This window comes from Elephas maximus, chromosome 15, assembly GCF_024166365.1.
Source record: "Elephas maximus indicus isolate mEleMax1 chromosome 15, mEleMax1 primary haplotype, whole genome shotgun sequence".
NCBI lineage: Eukaryota > Metazoa > Chordata > Mammalia > Proboscidea > Elephantidae > Elephas > Elephas maximus.
The window spans coordinates 42,100,319-42,124,586 of record NC_064833.1 but is presented as its reverse complement, the minus strand read 5'-3'; the positions used below and the strand labels follow the sequence as shown (position 1 = coordinate 42,124,586).

At 42.0% G+C, this 24,268-nt stretch overlaps 1 protein-coding gene across 1 annotated transcript; it reads right to left on the bottom strand.

Annotated features, from left to right (window-relative positions):
* Positions 1–158: 158 nt before the first annotated feature.
* On the bottom strand, positions 159–10,360 carry LOC126059069 (cytochrome c oxidase subunit 6C). Its single transcript, XM_049854606.1, has 4 exons — positions 10,310–10,360; positions 9,256–9,383; positions 1,630–1,758; positions 159–272 (listed from the first exon to the last, which is right to left on the bottom strand). Exons 2-3 carry the CDS (start codon positions 9,367–9,369, stop codon positions 1,645–1,647), a joined length of 228 nt encoding a protein of 75 aa, XP_049710563.1. The 5' UTR covers positions 9,370–9,383; positions 10,310–10,360; the 3' UTR covers positions 159–272; positions 1,630–1,644.
* Positions 10,361–24,268: the final 13,908 nt, after the last annotated feature.

The window sequence follows — 24,268 nt, the reverse complement described above, 5'->3', positions numbered from 1 at the left end:
ATATACTGAAACAATGAAATTTTTAAGTTACTGAAATAATACTCTCTTCATAAGGTACAGACACAGTTAAGATCCCCAACCAGTTCTAATTGCTTTTAAATACCCTGAATCATCAGTAATAGTAATTAAATGAGAAAAGACTTACTGTCCAAAGTTATTTGTTAATTGTTTATTTACCAACAAGAAATTTTTACTTAGCCCACATAGTCATGGTTCGTAGTTCAGGAACACAGGTCAGTGACAACCTTCATGGAACTCAATCCAAAGAAGTTCTGTGGAGAGAAGCACAAGGGCTAACTTAGTGACAAACGTTCTCTCAATACCTTCATCTTTGAGACCACCAGAGGTCTATTCCTACCAGTGGACCCCAAACATGACATCACTCACTCTCAGCCCCAGGAGAAGCCCAGCTCACGTTACTGGACTTCAAGTTCATTCTCCCTTAACCTCCTGGATCATCCCAAACCAACCTCGTTTCTGCTTTGGACACACTGCACTTTCATTTCCCTGCTTTCATTTAACAAATTCTGCATTTTCATCATCTCTCGAGTCCACCGCCTTCTATTCCCTCTCATGCCGCAGACTGTTCCCAACACAAGTCAAAGAAGGAAGCCTGTCTGTTTCACACAATATGTCTGTTCCTGTCCCAAATCAATTTTTCTTTTTAGTTTATTTTTAAACAGATTCTTATGAATAAAAACAAGTAAAATGTAATTAAAGTCAGCATGCTAATATCTTCTGATTGTGAAATGCACGCCTGCTGCAGAAAATTTTAAAAATTTCTAAGTTACCAGAAAACAGCAGGGTTATGATTCCAAATACAACCTTTAAAATATTTTCTTGGGTTCCCTTCAGTCTTTTTTCTGTACAATTATGTTTATATAACAGATCTCTGTAAAAGGTCTATAAAATACAGTATTCCTTTCTATTATGTCAAAATTTATTAATACTTTGTGATCATTTCTAATGGACATTAATAGTCCATGGTATGAAAAAAATCAATTTCCTCATCAATTTTCCCACCACTGAAAATAAAATGTTTGTTTTTTCTATTATAAATAATACTGTGAACACCTAGTGTATGCATCTGTCTATATTTCAGGTATTTCCTAAAGATAAGCAACCAGAAATGGAATGTTGTGGAATCAAATCTTTTATTAGGCAAAAAGCAGTCAAAATTACTCTGGAATCTCTTAGAAAACTGATCTAAGTCCAGGCAGCAGGTCTCCTCCCCACCCCAGGTGCTGGGAAAATAAATGAATTAAGTTGAAATACTAATATCTGCCTGAAAAAACAGCAGATCCACATTCCCATGTTGTATCAAACCCACTTCCAGGGCTGAGTGGTGGACAGAATCTTTATTTAAATTGTACTCTCTATTTTTGGTTGAACTGGCCTAAACTTAAATACCCACAACAACACAGTTCCAAAGTATGAATAGTGTCATAAACTACTTGACACATGCTTTCAAATAAATTTGATTCATTCATCAGTACACATCACTCCTTTTTGAAACACAGTACATTCTTAAAGTGTGATTTTCCTAATGGCCACCTAGCAATTAACTGCATAATTTGAGAAATAACTTTGAACATAAAAAAGTAGCTACAAATAAAATAATCATGTTACCTTTACATTCCAAAATCATTTTACACTCTGAAAGATGCCAGCTTTCCTCATCTCCTCAAAATCCTTCATGGAATCATAATTTCTATAGAAATCCGCATATGCCTTCTTTCTTGCTTCACCTACTGCAAACTAAAAAGTAAGTTTGTTAGGATTTTTCAATTATTAAAAATTTAATACTTAAAGAGAAAGCAAATCCTAGTATGTTTGAGTTTACCTTTAATTTGAACCCTATACTAAGACATGGAGTGGAGGAGGTGACACTGACACAGATGGAAGGAAAGAAGAGAAAGCAGCCCTAGGGAAACTACACAGGAGGGGCCTTCTTGCCCAGGGAAGGATTATGCCTTTTACCAGATAGTGCATGAATGGGGCGGGGGGCGGGGGGGGCGGTGAGGACGCAGCAAGGCCAACCAGCAAGGGCCAGACAATGACACCCAAAAGGCCAATAGGTGTTAGAAGATAGCAGCTGTTGTTCCAGCAAAGCCTAAAGAACCTGATATCTGAAACATGCTAAAACATGTTGGTTCAATTTAAACCACAATATGAAATTTCAACCCCCACGTATCTGTCAGTTTGTCGTACTACGGGGGCTTGTGTGTTGCTGCATGCTAGAAGCTACGCACCGGTATTCAGATACCAGCAGGGTCACCCATGGAGGACAGGTTTCAGATAAACTTCCAGACTAAGACAGACTAGGAAGAAGGACCCGACGGTCTACTTCTGAAAAGAATTAGCCTGTGAAAACCTTATGAACAGCAGCAGAACACTGTCTGATATGGTTCCAGAAAATAAGCCCTCTCCCCGCCCCCCCAGGTTGAAAGACACTCAAAAAGATGGGGAAGAGCTGCCTCCTCAAAGTAGAGTCGACCTTAATGACATGGATGCATTCAAGCTTTCGGGACCTTCATTTGCTCATGTGCCACAATTCAAAATAAGAAGAAACAGTTGCAAACCTCCATTAATAATCAGAACCTGGAATGTATGAAGTATGAATCTGGGAAAATTGGTAATCGCCAAAAATAAAACAGAATGCATAAACATCGATATCCTAGGCATTAGTGAGGTGAAATGGACTGGTACTGGCAATTCTGAATTGGACAATCACATGATCTACTATGCCAGGAATGACAACTTGAGGAGGAATGGCATTGCATTCATCGTCAAAAAAAAAAAAAATTTCTTGATCTATCTTGAAGTACAACGCTGTCAGTAATAGGATAATATCCATACACCTACAGGGAAGACCAGTTAATATGACTATTATTCAAATTTACACACCAACCACTAAGGTCAAAGATGAAGAAACAGGATTTTTTAACCAACTTCTGCAGTCTGAAATCGATCAAACATGCAACCGGGATGCATTGATAATTACTGGTGATAGGAATGCAAAAGCTGGAAACAAAGAAGGATCGACAGTTTGAAAATGTGGCCTTGCTGATAGATATGATGCCAGAGACCGCATGACAGAATTCTGCAAGACCAATGACTTATGCGTTGCAAGTACCTTTTTACACCAATATAAACAGCAACTATACACATAGACCTCGCCGGATGGATTACACAGGAATTAAATCGACTACATCTGTGGAAAGAGATGATGGAATAGCTCAATACCATTAGTAAGAACAAGACCAGGGGCCAACTGTGGAACAGACCATCAATTGCTCATCTGCAAGTTCAAGTTCAAACTGAAAATTACAGTAAGTCAACAAGCGCCAAAGTATGACCCTGAGTATATCCCACCTGAATTTAGAGACCATCTCAAGAATAGATATGACATGTTAACGCTAATGACCAAAGACCAGACGATTTGTGGAATGACATTAAGGACATCATACATGAAGCAAGCAAGAGGTCATTAAAAAGACAGGAGAGAAAAGACCAAAATGGATGTCAGAAGAGACTCTGAAACTTGCTCTTGAACAGCGAGTAGCTAAGGCAAAAAGAAGAAATGATGACAGTGAAAGAACTGAACAGATTTCAAAGGGTGGCTTGAGGAAAAAAAACAAAGTATTACAATGACACGTGTAAAGACCTGGAGATAGAAACCAGAAGGGAAGAACACGCTCGGCATTTCTCAAGCTGAAAGAACTGAAGGAAAAACTCAAGCCTCAAGTTGCAATAGTGAAGGATTCCATGGGGAAAATATCAACCAATGCAGGAAGCATCAAAAGAAAATGGAAGGAATACACAGGGTCATTATACCAAAAAGAAATGGTCACCGTTCAACCATTTCAAGACGTAGCAAATGATCAGACCGATGGTACTGAAGGGAAGAAGTCCAAGCTGCACTGCAGGCATTGGCAAAAAAACAAGGCTCCAGGAATTGACAGGATACCAATTGAGATGTTTCAACAAATGGATGCAGCACTGGAAGTGCTCACTTGTCTATGCCAAGAAATTTGGAAGACAGCTTCCTGGCCAACAGACTGGAAGAGATCCGTATTTATGCCTATTTGCAAGAAAGGTGATCCAACCAAATGCAGAAATTATCGAACAGTATCATTAATATCACACGAAAGTAGAATTTTGCTGAAGATCGTTCAAAAATGCCTGCAGCAGTATACTGATAGGGAACTGCCAGAAATTCAGTCTGGTTTCAGAAGAGGATGAGCAACCGGGGATATCATTGCTGATGTCAGGTGGATCCTGGCTGAAAGCAGAGAATACCAGAAGGATGTTTACCTGTGTTTTATTGACTATGCAAAGGCATTTTGACTGTGTGGACCATAACAAATTATGGGTAACATTGCAAAGAATGGGAATTCCAGGACACTTAATTGTGCTCATGAGGAACCGGTACATAGATCAAGAGGCAGTTGTTCGGACAGAACAAAGGGATAACGCGTGGTTTAAAGTCAGGAAAGGTGTGCGTCAGGGCTGTATCCTTTCACCATACCTATTCAATCTGTATGCTAAGCAAATAATCCAAGAAGCTGGACTATATGAAGAAGAATGGGGCATCAGGATTGGAGGAAGACTTACTAACAACCTGCGTTATGCAGATAACACAATCTTGCCTGCTGAAAGTGAAGAGGACTTGAAACACTTGAAGCACTTACAGGTGAAAGTCAAAGACCACAGCCTTCAGTACCACAGCCTTAACATAAAGAAAACAAAAATCCTCACAACTGGGCCAATAAGCAACATCATGATAAATGGAGAGAAAATTGAAGTAGTCAAGGATTTTATTTTACTTGGATCCACAACACCCACGGAAGCAGCAGTCAAGAAATCAAAAGATGCATTGCATTGGAGAAATCTGCGGCAAAGGACCTCTTTAAAGTGCTGAAAAAGAAAAATGTCACCTTGAAGGCTACGGTTCACCTGACCCAAGCCATCCTGTTTTCAATCGCTTCATATGCATGCAAAAGCTGGACCGTGAATAAGGAAGCCCGAAGAGTGAGTAACGTCTTCAAATTGTGTTGGTGAAGATTATCGACTATGCCATGGACTGTCAAAAGAATGAACAAATCTGTCTTGGAAGAAGTACAACCAGAGTGCTCCTCAGAAGCAAGGATGGCCAAACTGCGTCTTACATACTTTGGACATGTTGTCAGGAGGGATCAGTCCCTGGAGAAGGACATCATGCTTGGTAAAGTACAGGGTAAGCAGAAAAAAGACCCTAAATGAGATGGACTGACACAGCGGCTACAACAATGGGCTCAAGCATAACACGACTGCAAGGATGCCTCAGGACCAGGTAGTGTTTCATTCTGTGGTACACAGTGTCGCTATGAGTCAGAAGCAACTTGAGGGCACATAACAACAACTTGAATTTCAAAGGATCCTGAGTAGCCACCTGCCTCTATCTGGCAAGAACCATTCTGGATGATTTACACTTCATTTACATTACACTTCTGTTTCACTTTAAATGGGAGACTTTTTTTTTAATCTGAAAAAACACTTTGGCAAGATTTTGGGGCCACCAGATGATAAGTAACTTGAAAGACAAAATAATCTACACCTGAGGCCTTATAAGGCTAAGCCTGATAAGATTTACAACAAACCTAATTTATACCATAGTTAAGATCCTCTGGTGGCACAAATGGTTATGCGTTCGACTATAGCCAAAAGGTTGACGGTTTGAACCCACCCAGAAGCGCCTCAGAGGATGGGCCTGGCAATCTGCTTCCAAAATATCACAGCCTTGAATACCCTATGGAACAGCTCTACTCTGCACACACGGGGTTGACATCAGTGGGACTCAACTCTATGGCAACCAACAACAGTAACCAGTGAACCTGTCTGTGGTGCCACAGATGGCTCTGTGCGGCCTTTCCAGCCATGGGGTCTTGTAACTTCCACCCAGGTGGCTGAGCCAGACCTGTGTGACAGGGTAACTGTGGCCCACCTAGTGGACTGGTTAGTTTTGCCATCCCGCTGGGCTTGAGGTGAGTGATCCCAGAGGTGAGAAAGAGAAGTGCCCCCACCACCAAGGAAGAACAGCCAGGAGCCAGTACATTCTTTGGGCCCGGGGACCCTGTGCTGAGAAGCTCCTGGAAGCAGAAGTCCAACAGAGGGTAAGCTGTAACTCTGAAGACAGTGAGATCTGGCGGCAGGAGACAGCAGGGTGGGCTTCCCGGCCCATGGAGAGAGAAAGCCGAGTGCCTTTGGGCAGAGGCCTAGGGCCAGGGAGAGGCATGCCTGCGAGCAACAGATGGGAAGAGGCTGTCCTGATATAAGAACTGTATCCTGAATATTCCTGACCCTGAAATGTTACTTCCCTAACAAACCCTGTAATCATTAGTATTGTCTGTGAGTTCCAGTGTGGCCACTGCAATGAATTATCAAACCTAGCAAAGAAGGAGAGTGCTGTGGGAGGGACTATTGGTGTCAGAATTGGTAAAGACAGCAGAGAGAAGAGGCTTGTGTGGCCTCTGCCCCATGGAAGTCAGCCCTGTGCTGTTGATCTTGGTTCTCCTTCCCCCTTGTGGGGCTGGAAGTGGTCAGACACCACCCCCAAGCCATTTTTACACTGGGGGAAAATTCCATTGAGGATAAACACTTCATATGCCTCTTAAGATCTAATCCATGTTCATGCATTTAGATTTATGGCAAATTAACTTACGCAAAAATTATTTACCGGATGGCTATTTCATGTAAAGAACACAGAAGTTGACTGAAATTGTGAAAATACTCCAAACCAGTAATAAAAACATACAGGTCTTCAAAAGCACTCAACACAAACTAGATAGGGGAAAGGACGGAGTTGAGCATCTGCTAAGGGCACTAAGGTTCACTCCTGGATCCTCAACGCTTCTGGCAACTTTCCTTCCAATCAAACCCAAACAGCTAACTGAACAAAATCACTTTGACTCACCAAGCATTTTATGATTTTCCATCATAACAGACTGACCATTTGGCTGGCAAGGTACCGTGTCCTAGTTTAATAGAGACAAACCTGGAAGCAAAGTATTAGGTACCCAATGCTGTAAAACAGTCTGGTACAAAGCGCCTGATAACCCAAGAGTGCAACTAACCCAACTGGGGAATGGGCTACAGTCTCCAGAGAGAAAACATATGAACAGGCTTTGAGAACGAACTCAAATTTCCCAGACAATGAAGTGAAAGATAATCCTGGGAAGGAAAACTGCACGTGCGTAAGTATGGGCGGAAAATCTGAACTGGGTAACAGAGAGTTCTGAACGACTGGGTGTATTGCGAATAATGGGGGAATGACACTGGCAAGGTGGAGAGAGCATATCAAACGGTATCTCAGGAATAAACTAGTTTTGAGCATTGGTGTTTTTTAAAGTCACCCATAACCCACTGGTAGGCCATGAAACCAACTTAGTAGGCTGCAGACAGCACTTACAGAGAAAAAAAAGTTTGTTACATGTACATACATATTTATAAACTCTCTAAAACTAAAAAACCAAATCCACTGCCATGGAGTCGACTCTGACTCACAATGACTCTACAGGACAGAGCAGAGCTGCCCCATAATGTTTCCAAGGCTGTAATCTTTACGGAAGCAGATTGCCACATCTTTCTCCCACAAAGCAGTTGGTGGGCTTGAACCACCGACCTTTCGGTTAGCAAACCTTCCAGTGAGCAGCCGAGCTCTTAATCACTGTGCCACCAGGGCTCCTTATAAACTCTCTAGACACAGTTATATGAATGTGTTAACTGAGTCACAAAATATTATTTTTTACTGCAGCTCAAAAATTTGAAAGCCGCTACACACTGGGGAGGCCAGGGATATGAACAGCTCTATTATAGGGATACGGTAACAAAATCCACAGAGAGCACAACACTAAAATGTAACTCTGTGACAACAATTCCAGATGCCGAGCAGAACTACTGACTTTCCCAACCCTCCACTTACTTAGCTTCATATAAAGATGGAGGAAGAGCTATCTTGGGGAATTATGAGGTACTTTCCTGTGAGAAACTGTTTTACTTCTCCTAGAATCCAGATTTATGGCTTTCACGAAGGTTGGGGGTAACCCACTCAAGGCCACTGCCCTTAGGTGTCCTTTTGAACCTTGAGTCTTGAAGAAAATGGTCTCGTAAAAGTCACCTGTAAGTCAAACAATGGTCTAGATAAACTAGTAAAAACCAGTTTGCCTTAGGCTTTGGGCTCTTCTGAAGAATTATCTAGCTGCTAACCAAAAGATAGGCAGTATGAATCCACCAGCCGCTTTCTGAAAACCCTATCGGGCAATTCTACTATGTCCTATAGGGTTGCTATGAGTCGGAATCAACTAGATGGCAACAAGGGGGTCAGTTTCCAGAAACAGAAACTCCAAGGTCAGGCTAGAAGCTGTGTTTTAGGGTAAATTATTATAACAGGTAGTCCCTGGGTTCAGAATAAGATCCATTCCTAAAGTCTATCTTTAAGTCAAATTTGTAGCTAAGTCGGAACAGATTCATCCAGTTCTTATTTAGCCTTACTTTTTTTTTTTTTAGTGCAAGAAACCCTGGTGGCAGTAGTGGTGAAGTGCTACAGCTGTCAAGCAAAAGGCTGGCAGTTCAAATCCGCCAGGGGCTCCTTGGAAACTCTATTGGGCAGTTCTACTCTGTCCTATAGGGTGGCTATGAGCCGGAATCAACTTGATGGCAACAGGTTTGGTTTGGTTTTAGTGCAAGAAAAGGCTGGAAGCCTTTTCAATTACTTAAAGCTGCATGTGCAGCAAGTGGAAGGTGATTGTGATAAAGAATTTGCTGCTGTGTAGGGGCTGGTTCAGTCGTTCTAAAGTTGAGAGCAAATTTATGTAACATTAAAAGGGCAACTTCAGTTGTCCACTGTCCGTTAAGTCCAATGTTTGTAACCCAGGCACTTTCTGTACATAAACACTGCTCTGGCCCTGTTTCCATGGCAATGCTGAAAAAACATAGTTTAAAAATTTTGTGGAAGTTTTTCATCTTGGGAACATTTCTGACTTCCTACTTGAAATGTTACCCTCATTTGCAAATCATAAATTAAACAACTGTCTGTCAAGTCCTACTACTGGCTTAGTATTTTTGTTTTAATACCTGTCACAGCAAACAGAAGAGGAAGAGAACACTTTAAAGAGGGAGTTTCTTTAAAAGACTCTGAACTACTTATAAAAATACATTTTAAAAACACCCGTACTTTACAACCTTAAGCACAAAATAAAAAATATACATACATACCTTATAGTAAGTTGCAGCCCCCATGGACACAATAAATGCTCCAACAAGATGAAATCGCATACGCTTGGCCAGAAGGCCTCGCATCTGAGGTTTTGCCAAAACACTGGAGGACATGGTGGTTCTTCTCACTGAGAAATAAAATAATAAAAAAAATCCTTAGGACAGTAAAAGAAAGGATTCTTATGCATCATGGATTCTAGTACCTTGAGAGGCACAGGCAGTGGATGGAATCCAGCTACAGGGCTGAGGCTGTTTAATGGCTTAGTCGGCTCCATCTTTTTTTTTTCTCTCATATGCTGAACGATTACCCAAAATATCCAAGATAGCTGGGGCACAACACTAGTGAGCAAAAACTACAAACAAAAATCAATCCCAACCACAAAAAAAGCCAAATGGTATTTCCATACTGGTAATTCGAAATGCAAACGCCATCAACTCATTTAATCAAGACAACTCTGTGAGGTACTTACTGTTAATATCCCCCATTTTACTGATGAGAAAACTGGGGCACAGGTGGCTTACGTAATGTTTCCAAGGCCACACTGTGAAAGCTCTGATAGGAACCCACACAACTCGGCCTCGAAAGCCCAAGCTCGTAACTAAGCGCTACGCTCCCTGCCTCAAGGCCGGGCGCTCCAGGCCGCCGCGCCGGCCGCTCCCTGCAGACCTCCCCGCCGCCAGCCCTCCCCCACCCTTCTGACTCCAGTCACAAGCGCCCCCACACAGCGAAGGCCGACAGTGCTTCGCGCTGCCTCTTAGGCCTTGGGCCCTGCTAAGGAAGAAACTACCACCCCCTTTTTACAGATGAAAACACTGGCATTAAAAGTTCTAGTAACCTAGCCAAGGTCACGTTGACTCGGAAAGACGAAGCCGAGACCCGGCCCGCGGCCCTCCTCAGGCGCGCTCAGGGGTCTCCACGGGCGAGATTCGAGGCACCCGAGGTAGAGATGCGGAATCACGACTCAACCCCAAAACTGGCGGAGGACTAGGGCGGGGGAGGCGACAGTTGTTGGCCGTAGAACGTGGGCCAAACACTGAAGCTAGGACGACTCACCTCCACACCAACGTCCTTCCGGATGGAGATATGGACGGCTTACCAGCAACGCGCAGGCGCAAAAAAAAAAAAAAAAAAAAAAAGGGAGGGAGGACGTGGAGACGGTGGCCGAAGAAGTTCAAAAGGCCTTTAGCGCATTGACTCGCGGCTCGTAGATAGAGTTTGCTTGATTCTCCCTTCTACGAGTTCGGAGAAAAAGCTTGAACTCCTGAGTCGATTTCCTTACTAAATTGGAGATATTAATAGTACTCATACACAGAGTACTTATGAAGTTATTAGGATATTCAAAGATATTTAGTATGTAAATGTTTTTAAATGTAGAAACTATCCTGGGTGCAAGGATTTCCAGAACCACCTGCACAAACCAGTACTTAGACTGTAACAACTCTTGTGCTTATAACCACTTAATTTGGGTAAAGAGCGAATAAGAGCCAGGTGCAGACTTCCAGGAGCTCAGAGCCTAGCAATTAGTACTAATTACGTAAGGTGGGAGCTACCACAGAAATGGGGCCCAGCCACTGCAGAAGCAACTACCTACTGCAGAGCAAATTTTGATGAAAGAGATGATATTTATGTGGGGCGTTGAATAAAGGGTATGTATTTTAAAACACTGAAGGCAGGCAATGTAAAGTTCATGGAAGGTGATGTACAAGGAAAAGGCTCCTATGCCTTGGAAGTGTTGGGCTTGATTTTTATTGAGATAACAAGGTTTAAGTCAACTAAGCAAGCCTGTGGAAGAGCCACTGACGGACACAAAAGATGCAAAATTTAACATGTATTGATTGACCACCTACTATGTGCCAGGCTCTGTGACACAGTAAAATCGATCCAGTGTGGGTCTTCAAGAAGATGCGTTCTTGTCAGGGGTTCTTTGTCCTCAACTTGCTAGCAGACACTGGAGGAGTGATGCCTTTCAGCCAACAGAAAAGTACAAATTGAGAGCCAGGAAGAGGGGCTCCAAGAATGCATTTTCCTCTCAGCATTTTTTTTTTTTTTCAGATCTCTTAATTAAGGATTTGTTGTTGTTGTTAGGTGCCATCAGGTCAGTTCTGACTCATAGCAACCCTATGTAAAACATAAGGAAACACTGCCCACTCCTGCACCATCCTCACAATCATTGCTGTTTGAGCCCATTGTTGCAACTACTGCATCAATCCATCTCCTTGAGGGTCTTCCTCTTTTTCACTGGCCCGCTACCAAGCATAATGTCTTTCTCCAGGGACTAAAAAAATACCAAACCAAACCCATTGCTGTCGAGTCAGTTCCGACTCATGTCCAAAGTACCTGAGACAGAAGTCTTGCCATCCTTGCATCTAGGGAGGATTCTGGCTGTACTTCTTCCAAGAAAGGTTTCTTCATTTGTCTGGCAGTCCATGGTATATTCAATATTCTTCGCCAACTCCATAATTCAAAAGCATCATTTCTTCTGTCTCCCTCATCACTGTCCAGCTCTCAAATGCATATGAGGCGATTGAAAATATCGTGGCTTGGGTCAGGTGCACCTTAGGCCTCAAAGTGATATCTTTGCTTTTTAACACTTTAAAGAGGTCTTTTGCAACAGATTTGCCCAATGTAATACATCATCTGATTTCTTGAGCAGAAAGATGTTGACCTGTGTTTTATAGACTATGCAAAGGCATTCGACTGTGTGGATCATAACAAACTACGGATAACATTGTGAAGAATGGGAATTCCAGAACACTTAATTGTGTTCATGCAGAACCTGTACATAGATCAAGAGGCAGTCATTCAAATAGAACAACCAGATACTGTGTGGTTTAAAATCAGGAAAGGTGAGCACCAGGGTTGTAGCCTTTCACCATACTTATTCAAACTGGATATTGAGCAAATAATCCAAGAAGCTAGACTATATGAAAAGAAATGCAGCATCATGGTTGGAGGAAGATTCACTAACAAACTGCAATATGCAGGTGACACAACCTTGCTTGCCAAAGGCAAAGAGGACTTGAAGCACTTCCTGATGAAGACCAATGACTACAGCCTTCAGTATGGATTATACCTCAACATAAAAAAAAGAAAATCCTCACAGCTGGACCAACTCAGATCCACAATCAATGCCCATGGAGGCAGTAATCAGAAATCAAATGATGTATTACATTGGGCAAATCTGCTGCAAAAGACCTCTTTAAAGTGTTGAAAAGCAAACATGTCATTTCGAGGAGTGAGGTGCGCCTGACTCAAGCCATGATATTTTCAGTTGCCTCATATGTATGCAAAACCTGGATAATAAATAAGACCGAAGAACTGATGTTTTTGAATTATGGTGTTGGCGAAGAATATTGAATATACCATGGACTGCCAGATGAATGAACAAGTCTGTCTTCAAAGAAATACAGCCAGAGTGTTTCTTAGAAGCGAGGATGGCGAGACTTCATCTCGCATACTTTAAACATGTTATCAGGAGGGACCAATCCCTGGAGAAGGACACCATGCACGGTAAGGTAGAGGGTCAGCAAAAAAGAGGAAGACCCTTGACAAGATGGATTGACACAGTGGCTGCAATAATGGCACAGGACCAGGCAGTGTTTCATTCTGTTGCACATAGAGTCACTATGACTCGGAGTGGACTCCATGCCCAGTAACAACAACACAATTTTCAGAAGTAGATCAGTAGCCTTTCTTCCTAGTCTATCTTACTCTGGAAGCTCCACTGAATCCTGTCCACCATGGGTGACCTTGCTGGTATTTGAAATACCTGTGCATAACTTCCAGCATCATGTTGTTGTTGTCAGGGGCCATTGAGTCAGTTTTGACTCATAGCAATACCACATACAAGAGAATGAGACACTGCCGAGTCTTGGGCCATCCTCACAATCATTGTTATGTGTGAGCCCATTGGTACTGCCTCCAGTATCATAGCAACACACAAATCACCACAGTACAACAAACTGGCAGATGGGTGATGGGGACCGATAAAGTGATGCTCTGGTTTCTTCTCAATGACTCGGTGACTTGCTGTTGACTAAGCACATGTGGCGAGTGATCACCTGAAAATGACCTGCTGCTTTGAGAGACCACGTTCAACATAATTGCAGGTAATTTTGAGGCTTGCTGGCTCTGGATCCTCCCAGCAAGGCAGTCTCTATTAGAGAGATCTCCCCATCACTGATGCTGTCTGGCACAGAATGATTTGAGGAGGAAACTGGTTGAGTGTTCTAAGCCTGACAGCTGCAGCACTGTCCCACGTCCAAAGGGGAGTTCACTGCAGTTTATGCCAAACAATGGGGGCGGTCCAGGAGAAATCTAGCTCTTTTCTCAAAGGTGGTCCCACACTTCACCCTAAGTAATAAAGACATGGTGAAAGTTCCAAATAAGTTCTTAAGTCAGCTGTACTATGAAGGAGGATCTGCATTTAAAATCTTATGTGTTAGAATGGTGCTGTTCAATAAAAATATCATGCTAGCCACATGGGTAATTTTAAGTTCTCTAGTGGCCACATTTAAAAAGTAAAAAGGAACGAGTGAGTTAATTTTCATATTAAAATTAACCCAACATAGCCAAAATATTATCATTTCAACATCTAATCAATAAAAAGAATTATTTATGAGATGTTAAATATTCTTTTTTCACACCAAGTCTTGATGGAGAGAGTACCTTGAGACCCAAGCTTCATTCCAGGCCCAGGATAAGCTTTTCATAAGAAAAAAATGGAAGTATGCAGTCTAGCCCTTCAAGGTTAGAGGCACCCCTGGGCCCAGCCCTAACCTCCAGAGATGCTGCCTGGGGCACTGAGTTTTATCATGGAACCTGTCAGTTACACCATTGTCCTGCAGGTGCTGCCCAAGAGGAACTCTGGAGGTTCAGGCCCCCTCAGACGTAGAATGCTTAGTTATCTAGTGCTGCTATAATAGAAATACGAAAAGTGGACAGCTTTAACAAACAGAAATTTATTCTCTCACTGTTAAGGAGGCTAGAAGTCTGAATTCAGGGTGCAGGCTCTCAGGGAAGGCTTTGTTTGTCAGCTCAGAGGAAGGTCCTTGTCTTTTCTGAGCTTCTGCTCCTATATAATCTTCATGTGGCTTGGCACCTATTTTACCCCATCTCTGCTTGCTGGTGTGCTTGTTTTATCTCTTTTATATCTCAAAACACAACATAACAAAGATAGCCCATTCCCAAATGGGATTATAACTGCAAGCATACAGGTTACGATTTACGACATATATTTGAGGGGGACACAATTCAAACTATAACAGTACCTAATGCTTCAGTTCGCCAAGATTTCTTAGGCTGAAGGGAGACTTTATTCTTAGGGACCCTGGATCCCCCTAAAGGTTGTCTGTGGATCAGGGACAATGTTTTCTGGCCACTCCAAGTGCTGAGTTGCTGCCTCACTGCATCTGTTAAGCCCTACACAGCACCTAGTAGTGTGCAAAACATAATCACATATGTGTTTTCATTCTGTTCTCTCAACAATCCCATGATGATTGGAGATTCCCGTTTTTTAGATAAACTGAGGGTCACAGTGTTAGAAAATGGAGACCTGGAACTAGACTCTGTAATCCACCCGCCTCCCTTCCTGTGCGCACACATACACACCAGTACTGTGGAGAGCACCTCCAGAGAGACAAATCTACCTCCGTGGACATCACTCATTAATGCCTATGATGATTCGTGGCCACCTACTATCTACTCTGTGTTGTTGTCCTTAATTGGCAAGAGAATAGTTCCAAGCAGCCATTGAGGACACTCCCCAAATCAGCAGCTTTTTCCAACCTTCTGTTTCTCTTCAGTTAGGTAGCTATATTCTCTCAGGTTCTACTTTGAAAACCTAAGAGGTTATTCACTCAGACTAATAGTGGTAAGGTCTGTGCAAAAACTAAGTACCAAACATTGGCGCTCCTCTGGCCATGTCAGAGCCAGTGGTGATTAAAGACGAGTTTCCCAGAACCAGGTTAATATCAATCACAGGGGCTGTAAACAGAGATGCCCTGGCCTGATGAAAGACTTTATGAAATGAAGTTGTTTAATGAGAGAGTCATGTTAAACTCTGCTGCATTAAGAATACAGTGAGAGCAAAAACATCAAAGTTTACTAGATGGAAAAAAAATAAAGAAGAGGGAGAAATACCACATTTAACTTCTAAAAGGATACAACAAAGCCAAAAGACATAAATTATTACCTAAGATAGGGCACTTGATAATGACTTTTTAATTGATTTTAAACAGAGGATCTTAGTAGTTACTTTGGTATCCCACTTTGAACTTCTGCTTATTTTAATTTATCTACGTGGTGAACTAATTGAATCCAATAAACAAGAATATCTTCATCTTCCAGATGCTCCTCTGGACAGACAGTCATTGAGCACTGGGAGCACACAGCAGTCAGAGGACGACGGCGCAGTCACCTCAACATTTCGCCACGTGTAATGTCTAGGATGCCAAGCAAAAAGAATAGGCCACCTCAGCAGTTACTACCCAAAAAATGGGTAGATCTGGCCCTTTTTGTACACCACCCCTGACTCATTCTTGGGATCTCATTTTTACCTCTTGTTTTTTCTGGGTTACAAAAAGGCTGAACTTAAAACGTACTCAATATTCAAATTATAGCATATAAAAGATCAACAAGCAATATAATGTTTTAAATTTCATTTTAAATAATACGCTAAGCTAAATCCTCTCAATATAGTCCAAAAAGTGTTTACTGAGTGCCTGTTATGTGCCTTGACCTGTGCCAGCCATTATGGGAGATAGTAAGGAACTGTAAAACCCAGCCCCTGCTCTAAAGTACTGGTAATTTCTTAAGGAAAGAGGCACGAAATCCAACGCAAGAGAATACAGCTCAGGACCAAAATGAGGTAGAAATAGTTAATGCAAAAGAAGCTTTAGAAGATGAGAGACCTGTGTTGAGACTCATTCATTCGTTTAACAAATATTTAACCAAACATCACTGCATGCCAAGCACTGTTCTACACACTAGAGATATGGAGTGAAGATGACAATGTTTTTGGTCTTAATGGACTTAATGTTCACATTCTCACATGAGACAGAGAGAGCACACAAGTAAACAAATATATCCTGTAGCTTCTGATAGTGGTAAATGCTAAGCAAAAATGAAGCAGAGTTAGGGAGGGAGTACCCTATTCGGTGGGGGCTATTAAAGCCCTTTCCAAGGAGTTGGCCTGTGAGCAGTTTGCCTACTGGTATGAGGAAGTGAGCCCTGTGGAGATATGGGAGAAGAATGTTCCATAAAAAGGGAACAGCAAGTGAGGCAAGATGAGATTGTTCCAGAAACAGTAAAAAGGCTAATGGGACTGGAGTTGAGTAAGCATGGGAGAGGCACATCAGACCTGGCCCAGAAGACCTCACTAGGGAAGGAAGATTTGAAATGGCAATGACTTCTCAGGCTGAGCAGATGGAGAGGGCATCCCAGATGATTGGTTAAGTTTCTACCAGCTGGCGGCAGGAAAGCTTACACAAAGACTGGATTGAATTTGAGAAAAGAGAATTACAAAGGACAGTGATGGTTTAGTGGTAGAATTCTTACCTTCCATGCAGAAGACCCAGGTTTGATTCCTGGCCAATGCAGCTCACAAACAGCCACCACCCCTCTGTCAGTGGAGGTTTGTGTGTTGTTATAACGCTAAACAGGTTTTGGCAGAGCTCCCAGACTAAGACAGACTAGAAAAAAAGGCCTCGTGATGTATTTCCTAAAAATCAATCAACGAAAACCCCACAGATCACAACAGTCTGATCCCCAGCTGATCATGGGGGTGGTGCAGGTCCAGGCAGTGTTTTGTTCCATTACGTATGAGGTCACCCTGAGTCAGGGGCCAACTTGATGGCGGCTAACGACAACAAAAGAGAATTAGAGAGTGACATTTCCCACATGACTGTAGCACTTACGTTTGAGGACTCAGATTAACACTTCCTACGAAGTGATCTGTCCTTTACCCCCTTATGGACTCTTTTGGGCTTTAATTACTTGTTAATTTTTTTAAACCCTTTTTAAAAATTAGTGATGATAAAGGGAACAAAATGGGAGTGAGCAATCCTGTCTTCTCACAACCACTGTAAGCAGCTGTCTTGCTTTAACAACATTAAAATCCCTTTTAAAGACTCTAAATCCAACTACCAATTTACAGGAACTATAAGGACCACATATTGGAGACCTGGTGGTACAGCGGTTAAAGCATCCAGCTGCTATCCAAAAGATCAGCAGTTCGAATCCACCAGCTGCTCCTTGGAAACCTTATAGGGCAGGTCTGATCTATCCTGTAGGGTCGCTATGAGTTAGAATCGACTCGATGGGAACAGGTTTGGTTTTTTGGTTTTATTTTGTTTTATAAAGGACAGGGAACACGTTAAAGAACACCATGGGGCTGCAGTAAACAGAATCCAAATGATGGGAAACAACAGTACAGGACAATCTGGTTTCTTAAAAAAAAAAAAAAAAATTGCACGGAACAAAAAAAAAAGGAAGAGAGTGATAAATGGAGTAAAAACCTATGGATTAAAATAAACTACAGGAACATGCCAACCAATCACAACATGTGGAACTTATTCAGATCCTGATTCAAACAAACTGTAAAAAGGAACACCCATGTACCCATGATCCAGTTTTAACAATGATCACGGTTAGGTCATCTCTACCTGGGGCTGGCAAATTATGGGGCATGGGCCAAGTCCAGCCCATAGCCTGTTGCTGTAAAGAGAGTTTTAAAAGAACAGACACATTCGTTTATATATTGTCTCTGGCTGCTTTCACATGACAACAGCAGAGTTGAACAGCAGTGACAGAGGATTCTAATTTAATTTAAAAATCCATTGTGAGTTGGTTCTGACTCACAGCAACCCTATAGGACAGAGTAGAACTGCCCCATATGGTTTCCAAGGAGCACCTGGTGGATTCAAACTGTCAACCTTTTGGTTAGTAGCTGTAGCTCTTAACCACTATGCCACCAGGGTTTCCTGATTTAATTTATTGAGGTGAAATTCACATAACATAAAATTAACCATTTTAAAGCGAAAATTCAGTGACATTTAATACTTAAAAACATTGTGCAACCACCAACTCTATCTTGTTCCAAAGCATTCCCATCACTACAAAATAAAACCTTATACTTGTTAAGCAGTTTCTCTCATTTCTCACTCCCCCTTGCCCCTGGCAACCACCAATCCACATGCTATCTCTGTGGATTTACTTACTCTGGAATTTTTTTTTTTTTTTTTTTTTTTGCTTCCCCATCCTTTTTTTTTTTCCTCTTAATTTTATTGTGCTTTAGGTGAAAGTTTACAGCGCAAATCAGTTTCTCATTCAAAAACTGATATACAAATTGTTTTGTGACATTGGTTACCATCCCCTCGATGCGTCGGCACTCTCCTCCTTTCTACCCTGAGTTCTCCATGTCCATTCATCCAGTTTTCTCCTCTTCTCATCTTGGCTTTTGGGTAGGTGTTGCTGGGAGTTACTGGAGTTACTGGGGCTGATGGCTGGGGACCACGGTTTCAGGGGACATCTGGATCAACTGGCATAACAGTTCATAAAATATTCTGTATCCTACTTTGGTGAGTAACATCAAGGGTCTTGAAAGCTTGCAAGTGAGATTTTTCATGGATTCATCAATTTTCTTTATCATTGCATAGTATTCCATTGTGTGTATGTATCATAATTTGTTTATCCATTCACCTATTGATGGACACTTAGGTTGTTTCCATCTTTTTGCTGTTATAAATAACGCTGCAATGAACATTGGTGTTGCATACGTTTATTTGTGTGTCGGCTCTTATTTCTCTAGGATGTATTCCTAGGACTAGAATTACTGGATCATATGGTACTTCTAACTCTAGCTTTTTAAGGAAGTGCCATATCATTTTCCATAGTGGTTGTACCATCTTGCATTCCAATCTGCAGTGCATAAGAGTTCCAATCTCCTTGCAACCTCTCCAACATTTTTTTTTCATTAGTGCCAGTAATGTTGGGGTGAGATGGTATCTCATTGTAGTTTTGACTTGCATTTCTCTAACAGCTAATGATTGTGAGAATTTCTTCACGTGTCTGTTAAAAAAAAAAAAAATGCCTTCGAGTTGGTTCCAACTCATATAAATAGTAGAACTGCCTCACAGCATTGTCAAGGAGTGACTGCTGGATTCAAACTGCCAACTTTTTGGTTAGCAGCCTGAACTCTTAACCACTGCTCCACCAGGGCTCCTTTGCATCTGTTAGCCACCTGAATGTCTTGTTTAATGAAGTGTCTGTTCATATGCTTTGCCCATTTTTAATTGGACTTAATTGGAAATTGTCTCTTTGTTGTAGAGATGTTGGATTTTCCTACAGGTTTTAGAAATTTGACCCTTGTCGGGTATGTCATAGCCAAAAACTTTTTCCCAGTCTGTAGGTTCTCTTTTTACTCTTTTGGTGAGGTCTTTTTACGAGCATATTTCATTTTTTAGGAGCTCCCAGTTATCTAGTTTACCTTCTGATGTTTATGCATCAGTAGTTATGGTTTGTATTCTATTTATGCCATGTATTAGGGCCCCTAGCATTGCCCTATTTTTTTGATATTTCATATAAACGGAATCATACAATATGAACTTTTCTGCCTCTCTCTTTTCATTCAGAATGTTTTTGAGGTTCATCTAAGTTGAAGCGTGTTATCAGCACTGCATTCCTTTCTATCCATTCATCCATTTACGGACATTTGCATTATTTCCATCGTTTGGCTATTGTGAATAGTGCTGCTGTGAACTTGTGCATACATGTATTTGTTTTCAATTCTTTTGGGTATATACCTAGGAGTGAAATTGCCGGGTCACATGGCAATTCTATGTTTAACTTTTTGAGGAACCACTACCATATTTTTATGCAAAAAATGCACACCTTCTATGTTTGTTTGCCAACTGTGTCCTCCTCCAGTGAGGTATTTTCTTAAGTGCTGCTATGTCATATTTTTTTAGATGTTGCTGTAAAAAAAATTAGCATAGCGTACTTATGTAGAAGGCTCGCATACAAAAAATGGTAAGCTGTTTTTCACAGAGGCTGCACCGTTTGACATTCCCACCAGCAATGTACAAGGGTTCCAATTTTTTCACATCCTTGCCAACACCTGTTATTTTCCATTGTTTTGATTATGGCCATCCTAGTGGGTATGAAGTGGCATCTCATTGTGGTTTTGATTTGCATTTTTCTAATGATGACTAATATTGAGCATCTCTTCATGTATTTACTGGCCATTTGTATATTTTCTTTGGAGAAATATTTATCCACGTCCTTTGTACATTTTTTAATTAGTTTTTTTATTTTTCTGTTGTTGAGTTCTAAGAGTTCTTTATGTATTCTGGGTACTTGTCTTGGTTATCTAGTGCTACTATAATAGAAATACCACAAGTCGATGGCTCCAGGAGAAGGCCAGCTCCAGGAGAAGGCTTTCTCTCTCTGTTAGCTCTGTGGGAAGGTCCTTGTCATCAATCTTCCCCAGTTGAGGAGCTTCTCAGTACAGGGACCCTGGGTCCAAAGGATGAACTATTCTCCTAGCTCTTGTTTCTTGGTGATATAAGATCCCCAACTCTCTGCCGGATTCTCTCTTTTATTTTTCACATTGACTCAAAACACAACCTAATCTTGTAGATTGGGTCCTGCCTCATTAACATAGAGGCAGGATTTACAACTCAAAGGAAAATCACTTCAGATGACAAAGTGGTGGACAATCACACAATACTGGGAATCATGGACTAGCCAAGTTGACACACATTTTGGATGGACACAATTCAATCTATAACATTCCACCCTTTGGCCCCGCAAAATTCACATCCTTGCCACATGTCAAACACATTCACCCATCATATCTTATCAAAAGTCTTAATTCAACTCCAAGTTCAAAATCCAAAAATTCCTTTTCATCTATAAAATCTGGAATACAAGTTATCTGTTTCCAAAGTACAATGGTAGAACAGGCACAACCTAGGCATTTACATTACAAATGGGAAAAATTGGAGGGAAACAGGGGATAACAAGCACCAAGCAAGTCAGCAGAACAAATTACACTAGCTCTCAAGGCTTGAAAATAATCCTCTGTTCTCTGAGACCATTTAAGCAATGATCATGCCCTCCAGACTCTGGGTGTTGGCCACACTCTCCGGATTCTGAGTGGAGGTCCCTCGGTCCTGGGCTTCAGCTACGCCTTCCAGGCCCACTGGGAATGCAACCTCTGCTGTCTTGGCTTTGGGGAGCCCCATTCTCCTAGTCCATCTGAGTGGCAACCCTTTCTCCTCAGCCCCGGCAGGCCCTGTTCATCTACCCCTTGGTCATGGCAGGCCTGCCTCCTCAGCTTTGGGCAGCTGATCTGGCCTCATCCTGCTGGTATTCATGAATGGAAGCTCCAGAGATCATGGCTCCACCCTTTGAGACCCCAGAGGCCGTGGCCATACCTACCCTTTGAGACTGAGTCAGCTCTGTTTTCTATGTTCCTTGTCTCTTCAGCTTCTTCCTGGTTCCTTGGCCTCTGGGCCCCTGGGCGTCACATCTCGAGTCTGCCCTGCTGGGGCAAGTGTTCCAAAGCTCTTTAGCTCCACCAGTAAGTGCCTGGTGGCACCCCCACTCTGCTAGTCAACTTCAGCTGGAAAGCACTCAACTCTCATGCTCAGTGGGTCACCAAGCCTAGCTCCACCGATATGTGCCTAGGGGCACCCCACTCTGCCAGGAACCCTCCTGCGCAAAGGCACTTAGCTCTAACCCTCCATGGGTCAGCTCCAGCACTATCTCACATCAGTCTCCTGGTTCTTTTGCTGCTTCTCGCTGTCTGTGGCATCTCCAGTGTAACAGCTCTCAACATTTCCTTCTGAGTCCTCACCAGAATTGTCTTTGATGCCCACAATCCCACCAATGGTCTCTTCAAGGCAATCTAGGCTTTTACTATTAGGCACTTTAAAACTCTTCCAGCCTCTATCCATTCAGTTTCAAAACTGCTTCCACCTTTCAGGTATCTGTTAGACCAGTACCCCACCCTTTTGGTACCAAATTCTGTCTTAATCATCTAGTGCTGTGTCAAGGATTGAACTGTGTCTCCCAAAGTATCTGTCAACTTGGCTAGGTTATGATTCCCTTGTATGATTGTCTATCATTTTATCTTCTCATGTGATTTCCCCATATGTTGTAAATCCTATCACTATGATGTAATAAGATGGATTAGTGGCAGTTATATTGATGAGGTGTACAAGATTAGTGTCTTTAGCCTATCTTTTGAAATATAAAAGAGAAAAGCAAGCAGAGAGACATGGGAACCTCATACCACCAAGAAAGCAGCACCAGGAGCAGAGCACGTCCTTTGGACCTGAGGTTCCTGCACTGAGATGCTCCCAGACCAAGGGAACACTGATGGTGGTATCTCTGTAATAATAGCAGTAGATAACTAAGACAACAACTAAAAAAAAATGAAAGACTATTGACTGCTTAAAACAAATATAATGTTTGGTACAGTTTATAATATATGTAGATGTAAAACAGTAGCAACAGCACGACAGTTAGGAAGCAGTAAATGGACTTCTAGCTTACTGGACTGTGAGAGCATAAATATCTCTTGGTTAGAGCCATCCACTTCTGGTATTTCTGTTACAGCAGCACTAGATGACTAAGACATGCTGCTCTAACAGAAATATCACAAATGGATGACTTTTTACAAAGAGGAATTTATTCTCTCATAGTCTAGTAGTCTACAAGTTTGAATTCAGGGTGCCAGCTCCAGGAGAAGGCTCTCTCTCTCTCTGTTGGCTCTGGGGGAAGGTCCTTGTTATCAGTCTTCCCCAGTTGAGGAGCTTCTCAGTGTAGGGACCAGAGGTCCAAAGGACATGCTATTCTCCTGGCTCTTGTTTCTTGATGGTATGAGGTCCCCATTTCTCTGCTGGCTTCTCTCTTTTATGTCTCAAAAGAGACTGACTTAAGACACAACCTAATGCTGTAGACTGAGTCTGCCTCATTAACATAACTGCCTCTAATCCTACCTCATTAACATCATAGAGATAGGATTTACAACACATAGGAAAATCACATCAGATGACAAAATGGACAATCACAAAATACTGGGATTTATGGACGAGTCAAGTTGACACACATTTTTGGGTGACACAGTTCAATCCATAACAGCACTAAACTCTTAAAAAGATATACGATTTTCAAATATTTTCTCCCATGCTGTTGTCTGTTGAAGTGACTTTAAACTCACAGTAGGCAAATAGTCTTAAAAGCTAAAGCTTTTGATTTGTATGAGCTTTCTAAGGAAAGAGAACATTTTAGAGAGTCAACAACTAAGTCGACCAGGAAGCAAAAGTATAAAGGGGAGTAGATTACAAGCAGCAGGTGCTCTGGGTGGACTTGAACCTCCAACTTTTCAGTTAGCAACCAAGTGTGTTAACCATCTATACCAATCAGGGTTTCCTCAACTTATCATTAAAAAAAAAAAAAAAAACCACTGCCAAGTCAATTCCAACTCACAGGGACTCTACACCTACAGGGCAGAGTAGAACTGCCTCATAGAGTTTCCTAGACTATAATCTTTAAGGGAGAGCTCTGGTGGCATAGTGGTGAAGCACTTGGCTGCTTACCAAAAGGTCAGCAGTTTGAATCCACCAGCCACTCCTTGGAAACTCTTTGGGGCAGTTCTACTCTGCCCTACAGGGTTGCTATGAGCCAGAACCAACTTGACAGAACCTAACAACAACAAACTTTAAGGGAGCAGATCACCAGGTCTTTTCTCCCACAGGGCAGCTGATGGGTTGGAACCACCAACCTTTCAGTTAGCAGCTAAGCACTTAACCGTTGACCCACCAGGACTCCTTGTAAGAACCTTAAACCCATTGTCTTCAATTCCAACTCACAGTGACCCTATAGGACAGAGTAGAACTGCCCCACGGCATTTCCAAGGCTGTAATCTTTACGGAGGCAGACTGTCACGTTTTTCCTGTGGATCAGCCAGTGTGTTCAAGCTGCCAACCCTTCAGTTAGCATTTA